The 16267-nt window shown below is 36.7% G+C and overlaps 7 protein-coding genes across 11 annotated transcripts in view; 4 read left to right on the top strand and 3 right to left on the bottom strand.

Moving 5' to 3' along the window:
* LOC109581823 (uncharacterized) overlaps window positions 1-1675 on the top strand; it is a 2217-nt gene extending 542 nt beyond the window's left edge. Inside the window, exons 3-4 of the mRNA XM_019996243.1 lie at window positions 69-684; window positions 738-1675. Coding sequence (XP_019851802.1) covers window positions 69-684; window positions 738-1569 — 1448 coding nt within the window. The 3' untranslated portion in view covers window positions 1570-1675. The remainder of the gene's footprint in view (window positions 1-68; window positions 685-737) is intronic.
* Window positions 1676-2447: 772 nt separating this feature from the next.
* On the bottom strand, window positions 2448-8021 carry LOC100632946 (sphingosine kinase 2-like). Of its 4 annotated transcripts, none has more exons than XM_019997082.1 (5): window positions 7508-8021; window positions 7309-7449; window positions 7155-7249; window positions 6974-7089; window positions 2448-3372 (listed from the first exon to the last, which is right to left on the bottom strand). In XM_019997082.1, the coding sequence occupies exons 1-5, from the start codon at window positions 7947-7949 to the stop codon at window positions 2652-2654; spliced, it is 1515 nt and encodes a 504-aa protein (XP_019852641.1). In that variant the 5' UTR covers window positions 7950-8021; the 3' UTR covers window positions 2448-2651. The 4 variants fall into 4 exon arrangements, with proteins under 4 accessions (XP_019852641.1, XP_019852654.1, XP_019852659.1 ...); XM_019997095.1 differs by lacking the exon at window positions 6974-7089 and adding an exon at window positions 3435-3550; XM_019997100.1 differs by lacking the exons at window positions 6974-7089; window positions 7155-7249; window positions 7309-7449; window positions 7508-8021 and adding exons at window positions 3435-3550; window positions 4073-4167; window positions 4231-4371; window positions 4431-5116.
* A 29-nt stretch (window positions 8022-8050) lies between these two features.
* LOC100632693 (mitochondrial cardiolipin hydrolase-like) lies at window positions 8051-8856 on the top strand. The gene has a single exon (XM_003382795.3). It carries the CDS (start codon window positions 8127-8129, stop codon window positions 8694-8696), a length of 570 nt encoding a protein of 189 aa, XP_003382843.1. The 5' UTR covers window positions 8051-8126; the 3' UTR covers window positions 8697-8856.
* On the bottom strand, window positions 8820-10203 carry LOC100633962 (SUMO-conjugating enzyme UBC9-B). The gene is made up of 7 exons (XM_003382721.3): window positions 10049-10203; window positions 9904-9967; window positions 9582-9601; window positions 9380-9452; window positions 9211-9320; window positions 9083-9162; window positions 8820-9014 (listed from the first exon to the last, which is right to left on the bottom strand). Exons 1-7 carry the CDS (start codon window positions 10112-10114, stop codon window positions 8951-8953), a joined length of 477 nt encoding a protein of 158 aa, XP_003382769.1. The 5' UTR covers window positions 10115-10203; the 3' UTR covers window positions 8820-8950.
* Window positions 10204-10281: 78 nt separating this feature from the next.
* On the top strand, window positions 10282-11807 carry LOC105313127 (speckle-type POZ protein B-like). The gene is made up of 8 exons (XM_019997107.1): window positions 10282-10394; window positions 10468-10573; window positions 10636-10809; window positions 10870-10978; window positions 11031-11209; window positions 11272-11383; window positions 11443-11562; window positions 11651-11807. The coding sequence occupies exons 3-8, from the start codon at window positions 10648-10650 to the stop codon at window positions 11785-11787; spliced, it is 819 nt and encodes a 272-aa protein (XP_019852666.1). The 5' UTR covers window positions 10282-10394; window positions 10468-10573; window positions 10636-10647; the 3' UTR covers window positions 11788-11807.
* Window positions 11808-11862: 55 nt separating this feature from the next.
* On the top strand, window positions 11863-12858 carry LOC100633836 (60S ribosomal protein L11-like). The gene is made up of 4 exons (XM_003382720.3): window positions 11863-11944; window positions 12044-12197; window positions 12345-12694; window positions 12745-12858. The coding sequence occupies exons 1-4, from the start codon at window positions 11936-11938 to the stop codon at window positions 12778-12780; spliced, it is 549 nt and encodes a 182-aa protein (XP_003382768.1). The 5' UTR covers window positions 11863-11935; the 3' UTR covers window positions 12781-12858.
* LOC100632566 (intraflagellar transport protein 56-like) lies at window positions 12816-16260 on the bottom strand. 2 transcript variants are annotated; one of them, XM_019997075.1, is made up of 14 exons: window positions 16205-16260; window positions 15924-16157; window positions 15723-15837; window positions 15522-15571; window positions 15399-15461; window positions 15224-15306; window positions 14712-15061; window positions 14141-14250; window positions 14004-14067; window positions 13864-13931; window positions 13673-13756; window positions 13494-13563; window positions 13342-13448; window positions 12816-13151 (listed from the first exon to the last, which is right to left on the bottom strand). In XM_019997075.1, exons 1-14 carry the CDS (start codon window positions 16205-16207, stop codon window positions 12897-12899), a joined length of 1656 nt encoding a protein of 551 aa, XP_019852634.1. In that variant the 5' UTR covers window positions 16208-16260; the 3' UTR covers window positions 12816-12896. The 2 variants fall into 2 exon arrangements, with proteins under 2 accessions (XP_019852634.1, XP_019852628.1); XM_019997069.1 differs by having other exon boundaries at window positions 13843-13931; window positions 16205-16259.
* Window positions 16261-16267: the final 7 nt, after the last annotated feature.

Below are 16267 nucleotides of genomic sequence, written 5' to 3'. Positions count from 1 at the left end.
GACACAAGCTCTAGACATAGTGTAACAGGTAAATGAACTGTAACTGTACATTTTATGTGTTTAAATAGGCACCTATCATGTGAGTCAAGACCCCAAGATTCCTCAAGGATATTGCATCATAATCAACAACAACACTCAGAAGTACAATGATGAAAACATTAAAAAAATGAGAGAAGTATTTTCAGATCAGCTTGGATTTCATGTACAAGTATACAGTTCTCTAACTCGCAAAGGAATAAAGCACCTTCTGAAGACAGTAGCCACAGTTGATCACTCTGAGCAATACTGTTTTGTACTTATTGTTCTTAGCAAGGGAGAAAGGGAGAAGGTGATCTATGGAAGTGATGGAAAGAAGCTGGGAGTGAATGATCTAGTGATGCTGTTCTCTCGCAATGCTTGTTCTTCATTAGAGGAGAAGCCTAAGCTGTTCTTTACTGAGACACAGTTGAATGAACCAAATGATGTGCAACCAGAATTCACTGATGTTCCTCACACTTTCATTGCTAGCTACTTTGGGAGTTTTCCAGTTGAAAGAAAACCCATACTTACGTTGATTACGAGTTTGAGTATTCAATTTACTATTCAAGAATCATTGGCTGCATTTGCTAGTGCTAATGATCCTACATTTACCATGAAAGACGTTTTGGCAAATCCACTGCATTTCTGGGATCTTACACCTAGAGAGTAAGCATGCATGATATATTTGGCTTGATTATAATTATTCTTTTATATCATAGTACTGATAAAGAGAAGCAATGTGATGCTAAATTGAGATTAGCTCTCAGTGTTCTATCTAAACTGAGAAAAGCAACTGTCGAAAAGCTGGAAAAGGACCAACAGAAAATCTTTTCTATATGTCAAAATGTCCGTCAGTCAAGAATTGCTGGATCTATTACATCATTGGTAGGAGGGGGCTTAGCAGTAATTGGTATTGGATTGATACCAGTCACTTTTGGAGGTTCAATAGCATTATCTGTTATAGGAGCTGGTGTAGGAGTAGCTGGTGGGGCAGTTACAATAGCTTCTACTGTAACTGACAAAAGGGTTTCTGAGCTTAAACTCAAACAAGCCAAAGCTATACTAAATGTTGACATACAGCTAACAGAGCAAGTGAACGAAATTCTCTTGCAAAGATTTGTTGACAAAGCAATAAGAGATAATCCTGCTACTAGTAGAGAAGAAGCTGTTGCTGTTGTACTTCAAGGTCGCCAGTTACTGAGAACTATCGCTGTTACTGCTAATGCTGTAACTAGTGGAGTACAAGTAGCTCGATCAGCAATTCATGGTGGTGCATTTGCATTAAGAGTGACTGGAGCAGCAGCAAGAGGTGTCGCTATAGTAGGAGGAGTAGTTACTGTCCTCACTGTGCCATTAGATCTCGGTGAATTGATATATAATTCCGTCAAGCTGTACAATAGATCAGAAACTAAGGCTACAACGTGGTTTGATGGGCAAATAATTTTTTTAAACGACACACAAAAAAAAATAGAAAATATGGCCAATGACATAGATGAACATTCAGCACTAGAAGAGAGATGCATTTCACTAGAAGGAGATCACGAAGTATAACATTATGCACATAATGTTAGAAGTATTATATATACAGTATTTAGTAGTTTTTGTAGAAGCATGTATATTAGTATGTTTTATGGTAAGTTTTAGATCTAGACTTGTGATGCACACACATTATTAGTGTTCATATTGCTTTTTTACACTTAATCTCCCAAACTTCTTATAGACTTGAGGAAGTATGTTTATCAAGAAGGAGAGAGAAATTACCATAATAGCTGTCTGCTATATAGGTTACTGATTTTTTTCTGAGAACTTTTAGTATGGATCAGGGTGCAGTGTATCATTATTCCCACTTTGTCAGATGTAGACTGAGGAAGCATTTGGCTTTGCTAAATTCAGTGTTTATGTGAACCTGTATTGATATTCATAGGCTACCGCATACATATTTGATACACCCATCATTCTTTAGTAAGCTTAATTTGTCTTTTAGACTTAGGTCTACTGTAGAATAGCTGTGATGCACAGAATTGCACACACATTGTTGGTTGTTAGTCATCACTGAGTTGAATGTAGAATGTGCCTTTGCCAGTCTCAAAATTCTTTAGATAATATAGAAGCTTAAACTTCAATAAATCAACGATTTTCTTGTAGGACAGTTTTGTAAGCTAGGGCATTAATAATGAAACATTTTGTTTACTAAATAAACTGCACTAATAAATTACAATTTATACAGTGGCATGAATTATTTATGCAAGCTTTGATCAGCAAAATGATACAGTGATTAGAAATATGTGCAAGCATAAATAATAGAGTAAAGGAAATAGTCAGTCTGGACCCGCCTCTTTATTGCGTGGGGTGGGCGTATAGCTGACTGTAGACAGTTATGACATTCATAATCAAACGTGTCACATTTTATTTTGTAAATAAACTGCACATTTTCAGTTTAATGAATAGTGATGAAAGAATATTACAAAAAATCAGATAATATACATAGAAAAATAACAAATTAAGTTTACAAGGTGGCATGAAGAATGAATAATTTATACTATGCAAGTTTGATCAGCAAAAATAATTACAATAAATGATACAATGATTAGAAATGTGAATGTGCATGCATGTATACATATAGTATTTTGCTGCTACTCACACCTGACGCGCGAGTAAAGTCTCATCATTCCAGGATGCATCTGTACTTGTATAGGACCATAGTCTATCTGTTCCCCATCGACGGTTATGATGCACGGAGATATCGGATTAAGACGAAATGCTCTTGTATGAATCTCGTGAAAATTCTCTATCTTGACTGCACCGGTACTTTCGGACAACTTTGCTAGCAGTTGGCCTCTTGTAACGTCATCAAAAGTATAAAGGATTTTAAACTTTCCAGAGCCGGTTTTTGTCTCCGCACACATCATATCGTTCTCTGTTACGTGCGATGATGTGAGAGCCATAAAAATGACAAAGTTCCCTTCGATGGTTTTCCAGTGCTCGGGTATTGGATCAGAAACACCAACATCTGTTGTTGGTTTGAGAGTATTAGTAGAATGTATGCTGCCTTCAGCTTCAGTTAATGGTGACTTAGTTTCATCTTCTTCAATAGGCAAATAGCTTAACTGACCATAGTACGACCTCTTCATTACGATGCAAACCAGCCCTCCTATTAAATTACGTAATTTGCCTCCTAAAAACCTTAGTTTCTCAGACTCAACGTCCACTATTCCGGTCATTCCCCAGTGAATAACAACTCCTATATATGAGTGGGAGGAGCTGTTACAAACCGAGGCAATATCATGTTGCTTTATGCCTCCATTGATAATCTGGAAGACTGCATTCTCTATAGCACACGTGTGTACCTCTTCACTAAAACAAATACACACACAAATATAAACATGAATTAGTTTTTATAAAGTATTGTCTCTTACTCGGCTTCATAAAGCAGTGATGACACTAGTGCGTTCCCTGATCCAGTCGGTATCAGTCCAATTGGAGTCTTTATAGCTATTTCCCAGTCAGGCCTGGCCATTAGTCCATTTATAACCTACAAAAAGGAAATATTAACAGTTCTTCATGGTTATCTAAACCACAAAAGTGAACTTTGTACTGATCTGGGGCATTCCTTTGCTATAACTAAAATTCCTCTTAAATCATAAACTAATAATAATAATAATAAAATAATGTGGTTTCTTTAGCAACAAATGTAGGATTGGAAGAGTCTATATGTTACATCAAATGACCACAATGCTAAGCCATCTGTACCTTGTTGGACTACAATTAACATGAAACATAAAAACAATACACTATAACCCACATTCTCATTTTATCCAGCAACAAAAATCAGAATAATAATATCTCAAAACTAAATATGATCGTCTCTTTCACAACAAGTTATGTTAGAAGTAATAGCTTTCAATTTTATTATTCACCATAAAAACACTTCATATCATGCAAAGTATCACATAATCTGCTGCTATTCTATCACACATTCATAACTAATAAGCAGCTCCTTGCATTCAATGGATGTCTATAGTAGCCATGCAGTTCATAATAACTATTATAATACCTCGTATATAATACCATCACCAGAAGCCAATATAATTCCTGTGATAGATGACAAGTCAAAGGCTTCCACAAATTCCCTGGCATGCCCTTGTCTTTCTATTAAGATAAACAAATCAAGATTAATCAAATAAGGCTGCCAGTGACTATACAAGGGCTAACCTGTTACAAGTTCCTTTACAATGGTGGCACCCCCTACCTCAAGCATTGGTAGAGCAATACCGCGATACAAGTGCTCGCTGTTCTTCTTACCAGAGAACGGGTTTATGATGACAAGAAGGCGAAGTGGCTCTAGTTTTTCAACTAAAAGAGAAAGCAGCGATTGCTAATAAAGCAACGGTGCATAAACCCCAGGGCCTTACTTTGCTCTGGAGTGTTAATAAATATTTTCTTGCTCCTTCTCATCCTCTGCAGTTGGATAGCAGCTCTCCACTCCATAGCTGCTCTGTGGTTGGTGTTAAAATTTTCGAATTCTGAAAACTCCAGGACTTCTCTAAGATATAAGCGATCACTGACAAGAGCCGAGGGATCCCTCTTCTGATAAATATGAAGCTCTGTATAACAAGCATGGCCATCAAGAGCAAGGGGAACTTCTAGACCAATTACATCTTCATACAAGACGGATAGGAGACACTCGGCTCTTTCATTGTCTTCTCTGATAGTCAGGGCGTCCTCTCCAAAGACAAATCTACAAGTCTTTCCTTGATATATTACCCGGGACATGGTTGAAGGTGATGTTGAAAGCTCTTTGTGTGAAGAGTACATTATTATTGCATTATTTCCGCCTTGTGAAATTAAAATATTAAAATTAATAAAACTGATTTTAAATCTATTATTTACAAAACAACAAGCTTATTAGTAAAATAAATAATAATAATAATAATAATAATAATAATAATAATAATAATAAATTCATGCAGTGATTTTAAATATTAAGACTGTAATCTGAGTAAATGCAGTGATAATATACTAGATCACAGGATGAATAACAATTATTAACAAGTGAGTATCAAGTCTGTGTTATGCATGAATGAATGTGTTACCTACATTAGTCAAGTGATTGATTGCATTTCTTAATACGTGAGTAAAGTCTCATCATTCCAGGATGGACTTGTACTTGTATAGGACCGTAATCTACCAGCTCTCCATCGACGGTTATAAAGCCAGGAGATATCGGATTAAGTCGAAATGCTCTCGTACGAATCTCATGAAATGTGTCGTATTTAGCAGTGTTAGGCGAGCCGACTAGGCCCGTTAAAAGCTGTGCTCTTGTGACGTCATCGAAAGCATAGACTATCCTATGCTCGCCCGAGCCAATCTTAATATCAGAATGACCCATTATGGAGTCACTCATGTGTGATAGCATTAGACCGATAAACATCACGAAATTGCCTTCGATGGTTTTCCAGTTATCAGGTATAGGATCAGAAACACTAATACTTGTCGTTGGTCTTGCTGCTTCTCCACTAGAAGTATCCCTCTCTGTAGCAGCTACCGAGGATTCTTCATCAATAGGTAAGTAGCTTAGCTGGCCTTGATAACCTCTCTTCATAATTATGCTTATCAGCCCGCCCACTATAGTACGGAGTTCACCTCCAAGGATTCTCAATTTCTCAGACTCTACGTCGACTGATCCAGTCAGTGCCCAGTGTATCAGTACGCCCATGTATGAGTGGGAGGAGCCAGTCGAGACTGAGGCTATGTCATGCGTTTGGATGCCTCCATTTATAATCTGGAATACAGCGTTCTCTATCACTGCCTTCTCTTCACTAAAGAACAAGAGAGAGAGAGAAGATTCTTCTCTTTAGATAATGTGGAGATAATATTATATAAATTAATAGTTCATTGCAACTTGCTACTACAACCGGCTCCAATAGTAATTTTGGAGCCAGATTTTTAAAAACCTTTAAAAATTGGCAGATTTTTTAAATGGCCGTAACTTGAAAACATATTTGTCAGAAACACCTCAAACTTGCTACATAGCATAAGGACATTAATATGTATAATAAAATGTAATAAAAATTGGGGGTGATTTTGGAGCCATTTTTGGGAAAAACCATGGGCTATAGCCTTGGGTATTTTTCAGAATTTTGGCATTTTCTTAAAATGACTGTAACTTGAAAAATTAAAGTCGGAATCAGCTCAAACTTTCTACACAGCATAAGGACATCAATATGTATCAGAAAATGTAATAAAAATTGGGGGTGATTTCGGAGCCAATTTTTGGAAAAAACCATGGGCTATAGCCTTGGGTATTTGTCAGAATTTTGGCATTTTCTAAAAATGGTCGTAACTATAAAAATATTTGTCGGAATCAGCTCAAGCTTGCTACATAGCATAAGGACATCAATATGCATTAAAATTATAGCTTTAAACTGATTATGATTGAAATTAGATTTTTTTACAAATTTTTTAGTTTGCTCCAAAATCAAGCAAAAGATCCAGTACTATTGTATCAAAAATAGCTAAAAGGAAATATTTAAATTTGTAAAGTATGGATCAAAAATAAACAGCTAGCGATCCATGTAATGCTATAGCACTGTTTACTATCAAGCATAACATTCCATAGCCATAAAAGGTATTAGATACACATACAAATCATCCTCATAATAAACACACACAAATTGAGCATGTACATGTACCTACACATGTTTACTGGAAAGCAGATATAAGTGTACATTACATAATCCATCTGTGATTCAAAAACAGTGTATTGTGTAGGTATAGTTATACTGATAATACCCCAATCAAAGAAACCACACATGATATGAAAAGAGATAAGACAGATCATAAGACTAATCATGCCATTCAGAGGATCATGCCATTCACTGGATACAAGGATCATAACAAGCAGAATACAGAAAGGGATACAATAGCAGACACAATAGCAAGTATTGTCTCTTACTCGGCTTCATAAAGCAGTGATGACACTAGTGCATTCCCTGATCCAGTAGGTATCAGTCCAATTGGAGTCTTTATAGCTGTTTCCCAGTCAGGCCTGGCCATTAGTCCATTTATAACCTTTAAACCATGATTATAATAGCAACCAATTAAGCTAAGGAAAGTGTTTAAAATGTATTTTTTACCTCATAAACAATCCCGTCACCCGAAGCAAGGACAATTCCAGTAATAGACGTCAAATCAAAGGTTTCCACAAACTCTTTAGCATGTCCCTGTCTCTCTGTTGACGCAGTAAAGGAAACAACAACATTATTGATGATATTAGTGACTTGTACTGACCAGTAATAACCTCTTGGACAATAACAGCACCTGCTAAGTCAAACATCGGACGAGCAATGTTTTGAAATAGTTTCTGGCCGTTCTTCCTACCGGAGAATGGGTTTATGATAACAAGCAATTGCATTGGTTCTAATCTGTCAACTGAAAGGAAAACAGCCAAATAAACATTTGCTACATTAGCCACAATTTCCCTTATTACTTTGCTCAGGAGAAAAGACAAACAAATTCCTGCTGTTTTTCCTACACTGGAGCTGAATGGACTCTCTCCACTCTTTTGCTGTTTTGTAGTTTGTTTCGAAGTCCTTCGCATCTGAAAACTCTAGAATTTCCGTGGAGAATTTTCGATAGTAGCTGCTTGATATGAAACGCTTCACTTTCTGATACGTGCATAGCTCTGCTCTACAGACGCTTGGGCTGGAAGAGAAAGGAGAGTCTTGTAGTATCTTTAGGCCAACGACATCTTCTAATTTCACAGCAAAAATTGGAAGAGGAGGAGGGCTACCAGCAGCTGTAGCTTCTGGATAGACGCAGGCAAGTGAATCTTGTTTGAGGAGAAGAGTGCAGTTAACTCCTAGCCATGGTGCTAGTACGCTTCCAGACTTAACGACTGTGTCAAGGCATTCTTGCTCACTTTCGGCCATTAAATTGGGAGGAAAAATCGCCTGATCCTGCTGGAGCAGACCACTATGACCAAGATCTAGTAAATTATTAGTAGAATTTAGAGTAAAAAGCAAAAAATCCACCTTTTAAAGCTAGAGCCACCATAGCTCCTCCCATATCCCATAGAAAACTATGCAAACTGACCCACGTGGTGTCTAATGGCTGGCACTCCTCCGACCAGATCTTTATTATTTTTCTTTTCTCTAGTTTGTTTCGGCACCCTGTCGGTCATACTCTTGTTGAAGACAAAGAATAAGAGAAAGAAGAAAAGGATAGTGACTCCAAAGCATCTCTTCTTCCCAGACAAGAGTGGACATAATGCCTCTACTCTTCTAAACCTCATTTCCTCCTTACCAAGTCATAGTCTTGACATATGCGTCTATTGCTTGAATGGCAAAGACTTCCTCGAGGCCATACTCTCAGTCCACAAAAGAGGAGTCCCTGTACGTGTCATTACCGACAACGAGGAGAGTTACGTCCAGATAGCTACTTTAAGAAAGGGAGGAGTGCAAGTCCGTACAAATATGTCATCCAGCTATCTAATGCATCACAAATTTGCAATCATCGATCGTTCTCTTCTTATCACTGGGTCACTCAATTGGACCAGGCAAGGGTTAAATGGCAATTATGAGAATGTTATCATTACCGATGACGTGGGATACCTCGGAGGGTTTTTGAAACAATTTGAAGAGCTTTGGGAATCATTTGATCCACTCGCATCTAAGTGACATTTTGACTGAATTTATTATTAAAAATACTACAACCCCCACCAGTGCATTTATTTTCATTGCCTTGTTTAAAAGATGTGCATAATATTCACATTAATTTTATATAAACAATCATGCTTATTGTTATGTTGCAACACAAATGCTGAATGATTCCTTCAAATTATTAAAGAAAACACACACAAAGTACACGAATAAAGATAGAATCAAGTCAGGACATAAAGTACATGGGAGATGGTTGTATAAAGAATAGAGATCTATTTGACGGCGTATCGTTGCGCCTGGGATCTAACTCTCTTCTCGTACTCTGCTCTATTATGACTGTAGTGGTACATGAAGGGGAGAGGGAATAGAGAGGTGACAAGAAGAAGAGAGTTAAAAAAACTAACCAGTAAATTGAGTAAGCTTCGGCTTGCGCTGGATCCTTGATATTTGGGTCATCCAAGAGGTCTTGTATTCCTAAAAGGATCTACACAGCAAGTGAGGGCTTCAAAGAAATACGAAACTTATCGTTTACTTGTTTTATGGTCACAGCTGGTCTCCAGTCTTTGTCTTCGTCAAGAAGTGAAAGACAGACAGTACCAGATGGATAAACGTTTGGATGAAATATAGGAGGTTCAAATTTACCTTTATAATAAACAAGATACAAGATATGTACATGGGCACAACAAAGATTAGAGACTCACATTTTGGAGGCGAAGTCGGATAATCGTCTTTAAATACTAGTCTTAAACGATATAAACCACCGTCCCATGGAGTCTAGAAATGATACATAGTCAAAATTATAAATTACTTATAGCGAGAGAGACAAAGGAAGTGTCAAGATTTTAGACATGAGAGAAAGATGAAGAGAGAGAGAGAAAGAAAGAGAGCTTCAAACAAACTTACATTCTTCTTTCCAGGGATACCTACGTATATATAAACAAGTGGGGGGACTAGTGTCAAGTTATGTAAGTTTTTTACATTAAAATTCATGCACAGTTAAATCATACTACTACTAAACTTTTTCTTTTATGCTTTAAGCTTTCTAATTTATGCCAACCACATCCTAAAGGCACACACATACATGCACACAATGAATCAAATGTACATACAATGTCCCTCATAGCTGTATAATGGTAAAATTATGGTTGTCACACAGTAGCATGATCATTAGCAATTGAATAATTATTAATGCTCATCTACTTTAATGTAAAAATTCATTACTCACCACATTCCCATGTCATTAGGTTCAATGTGCCATCAGGGTTTTTGACAGGTTTAGCAATAAATCCCTAAATTTAGAATTACCAATCCTTATAATTCAAACATAATATACTTTGTACTGAACAAAGACGTTACTTTTTACTACTTACAAAAGGATGGTCTTTTCTCCATGCTTTTCTTTCTTCTGTGAGTCTTCCTAAAGCTATTCCAGACATTGAAAGGACGGTTGAATGTTGATGGTGGATGGTTGAATGCTGATCTCGCCTCCTGTGTGTATCTATTTAAGCCCATTATGAAATCGAAAATAATTTCTAGGCGTGTCAGCAGGGTGGGGCTTCAGTGATAAATTAAAACATATGCGGTTCATTTTTTACAACGCCACTATGTTGAGAAGAAAGGAGAAAGCAGCAGCAGCAACTGATCCTGCAACCAAAGGTAAAAAGAAGAGACCAGATCTAAAGTCCTTGCATACTCCTCACAGTACGACTCTAATGGGTCAGTATAAAAGAATGCATGATGCAGCAGCAGGCTAGCACAGCAAATAACTTCATATTTTTCTAAATTATAGATGGAGTGCAGATCAAGTTATTGGTGAGCCAAAAGTCTATCCAAACTATGGAGATAGAAATGGTTCGTGGGCTCCTCGTAGAACCGGTGGAACAGAATTTATTGAAGTATGTTCATGCATCAGTGCCTTCAGTATAGCTAAAAAAGCAAAATTATACTCTTTAATTAGGTTGAGTTTCCTATGGAACTATTCATTCTAAAGGTCAGTATATATGAGACCTATCATTGCGGTGCAGTTACAAGCGTTGGTGCTTGGAATCCATCATCGCAATCTTACGTATCAATCTATCACGGCTTACCAACTGTCATTACCAAAAGCAGAATATTTGAGCCACAGATTGAAGTAAGGTTACACCTTTAATTGTTTTATTATTCCGTGATTTTATTCTATTTATGTATATAGAAACTTGATTTTAAAAGCAATAGACTACGGATTGATATTGACTGCTCAGCTGCAAGGTCGTGGTGTGAAATTGATGCAGTAAAGATATCAGGACAGCGGATTAGTCTTCATATGTTCAATTAAAATTTAAATCATAAAATGATTTATAATTGTTTTCATAGCTCCAATACCAATCAATTCCTTGTCAAGTGACATGAGAAAGCTGATCAATTCAGATGTTTTCTCTGACGTTTGCTTTCTTGTAGAAAAGAGGAGAATTTTGGCCCACAAGGCTATCCTTGTGTCACGATCAGATTACTTCATGGCGATGTTTTCACATAACATGAAAGAATCTAAAATGGTATACATATAGCTATGTTAACTATTAGCTACATGTCTTTCAAGTATTGTGTTACTTTATAGGAAGAAATTGTCATTGAAGATGTTGAGCATGATACATTCCTCTCACTTTTAGAATATATTTATACTGGAGAATTAACATGCAGCCCTGTAGTGACAGTTGATCTACTGAAATGTAAGCTTTAAAAAATCATTAAAAATGGAAGGTACAGCTTGTGTTTTATTGTTTATTAGTGGCAGATATGTTTAGCATGGATGACCTGAAGGTGATATGCATGTCACGGATCCCAGATCATCTCTCAGTTGATACAGTCCTAGCTGTACTGAGTGCAGTCTCTAAGGGAGACAGCCTAAGTATGTGGGAGTTATATGAATTGTAACTGTCTCAGAGAAATATTTTTTCTTTCCCCATCTATTTTATATAATACTTTCTTTTGTTTAGTGGCAATAAGGGAGCTGTGTTATGAGTTTATTGCACAAAATTATGCAGAAGTGACTAAGTCGGAGGATTTTCTATCACTACCAAAGGAGGAACTGATAGAAATTGTTCAGCTAACTGCATCAAAGATAAAGCTCTAGCCTAGAGACTTTTCATAGTTGCTTACAATTTATAGTAGTTTTATTTTAATTTTTATAAGTACACCATTATATTTTTTTGAGTCCTTATAAAATGAATACTAATGAGAAGGGTGTGTTCTTTCGAGATTAAGGCAAAGCAGGACCAGCCATGCCGACGGTAAGTGAACAATACTTATCCTTCTCCATCTCTTCCCCTGTCCATTCAACATGTCTTGAAACTAACTGACATCTTCCTTTAATCCTATATTATCTATAGAAGCGTGCAGAAAAGAAGGAGAAGAATCCCATGAGGGATTTACAGATAAGGAAGCTTTGTCTCAATATCTGTGTGGGTGAGAGTGGAGACAGGCTTACAAGAGCAGCTAAAGTCTTAGAAGCCTTGACTGGACAGGGTCCAGTTTATTCTAAAGGTAGAATGACATTTAATTTATTATAATAAAATTTTAACTTTCCAAAATTTCACACCCTTTCTCTTAGTCCTAAACACACACAGATACCTACAGTATTTATGCTAATTGCACAGTCCTATTATAAATTATTTTGTTTTTTTTTTGTAGCTCGTTACACTGTTCGTTCATTTGGTATTCGTCGTAATGAGAAGATAGCCGTTCACTGCACTGTGAGAGGAGACAAAGCAGAAGAGATTATAGAGAAGGGCCTACGAGTGAAAGAGTACGAGCTGTACAAAGAGAACTTCTCTGACACGGGAAACTTTGGTTTTGGCATACAAGAGCACATTGATCTTGGCATCAAATATGATCCGACCATTGGTATATATGGCATGGACTTTTACATAGTAATGGGAAGGAGAGGGTATAGAGTGGCGGAGCGAAAGAGGAAGAGAGGCAAGGTTGGTTTCAGGCACCGTGTGACTAAAGATGAAACAATGAAATGGTTTCAACAAAAAGTGAGTGACATTAAAGTATCTCTCTTTATTGTTATTTGTATTGCTTATAGTATGAGGGCATTTTGCTACCTGGGAAGAAGAAATAGTTGTCACTTTGTTACGGGACACGAAATAATAATAATTTATGAATAATTATTCTCTTTTTCAAAAATTTTGATTTAAAAGAGTGAGCGAGATACAGATGTGGTTTTGCACTTGTCCTTTATCTTTGAGGTGAGAGCATCCGTGTGTCCCTTACCCATTTACTGATGGCTTTCAATATGAGCTCAGCCTGTGGCTGCTGAGTCCTCTGTAGCAATTGGACTATCTCTGTCAGTGAATGCTGTGGCTCTTGGCCAGCTATTACTAGCTGCAATACTCCAATGCAAGCTCCTTTCTTACCATCCCAATACTCGGGGCATGGGTCAAGACGCTCCAATAGATCAAAGGCTTGTGCTGCATGCAAGAACTGGCCCATCTAGAGATTAGAGATAAAATCATATATTATGTAGCTAGTGAACATTTTGGTGTCCATTTTAGTGTGTCAAAGATTAGTAGTAGATTTCTACCCGAATCTATAGCCATAGGTACATACTACACAGACACAGTGTCCATTAATGTGTGGATTGAAGTGCATGTGTACATGTATGCTACTTTTCACTGCTTACTCTGTAGCAGTCATTTGCAATGAGTTGTAGCAGATTGAAAGATTCTGCTGTAGTCTCCATTTTCATGTAGAGCTCCCATGCTTTCTCAGGCTTCCTGTTCATAATGTCTGAATTATTTTTAAAAAATTATTATGACTGCAATAGCAACTCACAGCATCGAGCAAGCCAGCTAATGTATAAATAATTATTCTTGAGTGTCTCTGAAGCTATTTGTAAGAATGCCTGGATAAAGACAAAAGGCTATTTTATGATGCACAACACTCAATTGTACATAAAGTATCTATCACAATACTGCATGACCAAATTACTCTCTTGATTATTCAATACTAACCTCTTGGGCTTCAGCATATTGGCCTAACATTGCTTTTGCTTGTCCAAAATTAAAATTAAACGTATCCTCGTTAAAGAAAAATCCCTACAGTAAGAATGGGACAATGTATAATAATTATTATTGGAGTGTATTGGTAGCAATGACTATATATATATATATATATATAGTACTTTGATTGAGTTGAGGTATACCATAGCATTCTCATACTCCTCTCTTAGGAATAAATAGGATATCATGCACTGACGACCAGGTATGGTGTCTATAGTGTGGAATGAGATGAAAATCATCACAACATTGTATTAGAAAGATGTCTCTCTCTCTTAGTGCGTACCACATTCACTGACAGAACTCCCTACCAACTGGAAATACTGCTGAGCTAACTTGAGATGTTCAGACTAATAATGATTAAATTACAATAGTATAGCAATAATTATTGTTGTCATTTAGTTTTAGGATGCATGCACTTACAGAGTTGTGTTCTTGGCCAACTAAAGTCAATGCCACAGCTTTGAGTATATACTCCAGTGGAATGGTCGGGGCCATGTCTTTAAGCAAGGCATATCCTTCATCAACGTTACCTATGCATACAGTAATACTTGTATTATAGTAATTTCATATTTCACATTATTTTTAATGTTCATTATGTACACCTCTTGTAGCCATTTTTGATAAAATACCCTGCACTATATAGTACAGGGACTTTGGCCCGATTTTGAAGGAACTTTAAAAATTCGTAAAAAATTCAAACTTGATTGGAATGAGCTCAAACTTTCTACGCAACATAAAAACATGTATATGCATTAGATAAAATTATAAAAATGGAGAATTCTCTACGAGTCATTTTTTTACAAAATTTGGCCAAAGTCACTGTACTATAGTACACAGTCTTTGGCCCGACTTTGGGGCAACTGAAAAATTTGGTACATGTATGATATCTGGAATCTTCATAGGCTAGAATTACATCAATTAATGCACCATTTAAACATACCAGTGCCTGCCCCATGCACAAGTACATGTAAATGCATCACATTATGATTACTGTGCTTCAAGTGGTATATGGCTAAGTTGAGTTTTGCTTCAGGGATGATGCCGATGAGACCCGGCAATACTTGCAACGCTCCGTCGCCACTTCTGAAAATGACAAGATTATGCTTAATGATCTCCTGACCAAAGACATAATTTGACGACAGCTGGTCCATGAGTTGCTTGAGCTCAGCCTCGGCAGCTTTGCCGCTATAGAGCCTGTAGTTGTTGCATGCTTTGAGATTGGTCGCCATTATGCTGTCCGGGTGCATCTGAACGTACGTTGCAAGCATCTCCTGCGATACGTCATAATAGTCTAACTTGTGATAGCACATCGCTGAGTAGACATTAAGGGCCAGCATATCTCTAAGAAGAGAAATAAGAGGAGGAGGGGGAGGGGGAGAAGAATATGCTTTCAGTAATAGCAAACAAAATTATTTTTAGTTATAATAGATATTATAATTATTTTTGCTGACTTAATAAATAATAACAATAATAATAATAATAATAACAACAACATAATAATACCTGTTATCTTGAGACAGTTTCTTGTATATGTCAATTGCAGCATGATAATGTGTTCGAAGATAGTTCATTGCAGCTAAGCTAAGCTGGTATGATTCAGATGATTGTGTATACATGTATATATGTCGGTATAAAAATCATTTTGTTAAATATTATAATTTTCTATAGCAGCTAGTACCTGATCTTCAAGAACATTTTGCAAGTTTTGATGATGTGTCATCAATGTATCATGATCTCCTGACTATTAATAATAATAATAATAATAATAATAATAATAAATATTATTATTATTATTATGTACCTTTTCTGCCAAGTGGAACAATAATCTGTTCTGCAACCGACTTCTGGGACCTTGGAAGAACAAAATAATAATAATAACTGATAAAAAGACTCAAGTTTCATGATAGGAAAAGCACCCTCACTCATGCAATGATAGCGTTACTCTATGTCTTGACCAAGCACAGTACAGGGTTGCTTCCATTCATTAACTGAATGTCATTACCTTTTTCTGCAGCAGATTTTGCTTCGTCATACATTCCAAGCATGAAATAGCAGCAGCCAAGATTAGACCACACGTCAGGATGACAGGACTCAACCTTTGTCATATTTTCATACTCCTGGGAAAATAATAACAATAATAATAATAATAATAATAATAATAATAATAATAATAATAATAATAAACAAAAATTAACTATCTCACCTTTCTAGCTGTTTCATAGTCCCCATTATGAAAAGCAGCATAAGCTAGCCAGAGTCCAGTCCCAATGTCAGCAGTTCCTGTGCTCTTCTGAAACTTTAAAAGAGTAATAGCGCCAGTGTAGTCTCTGATTGACAGCAAGCCCTCTAGAGTAGGGAGGACGTCTTTGGCCTTCTCTTTCCCTTTAGCATCAGTTAATTTACTCCCACTGGTCTCTGCTTTTAAGCGAGACAAGTTCTACAGAAAAGGAAAAGAGTAGCACTAAAACACAAAAGAGAACCAACCATCTTGTTGTGGGATCACTAAGCAACGAGAAGTCCCGCCCCTGTAAGTTAACCAATTCAGTG

Source organism: Amphimedon queenslandica, unplaced genomic scaffold, assembly GCF_000090795.2.
Source record: "Amphimedon queenslandica unplaced genomic scaffold, v1.1 AMPQUscaffold_13519, whole genome shotgun sequence".
NCBI classification, from domain to species: Eukaryota; Metazoa; Porifera; class Demospongiae; order Haplosclerida; family Niphatidae; genus Amphimedon; species Amphimedon queenslandica.
Note: the sequence above shows the minus strand (reverse complement) of the source record. Positions and strands in the feature narration are given on the sequence as shown.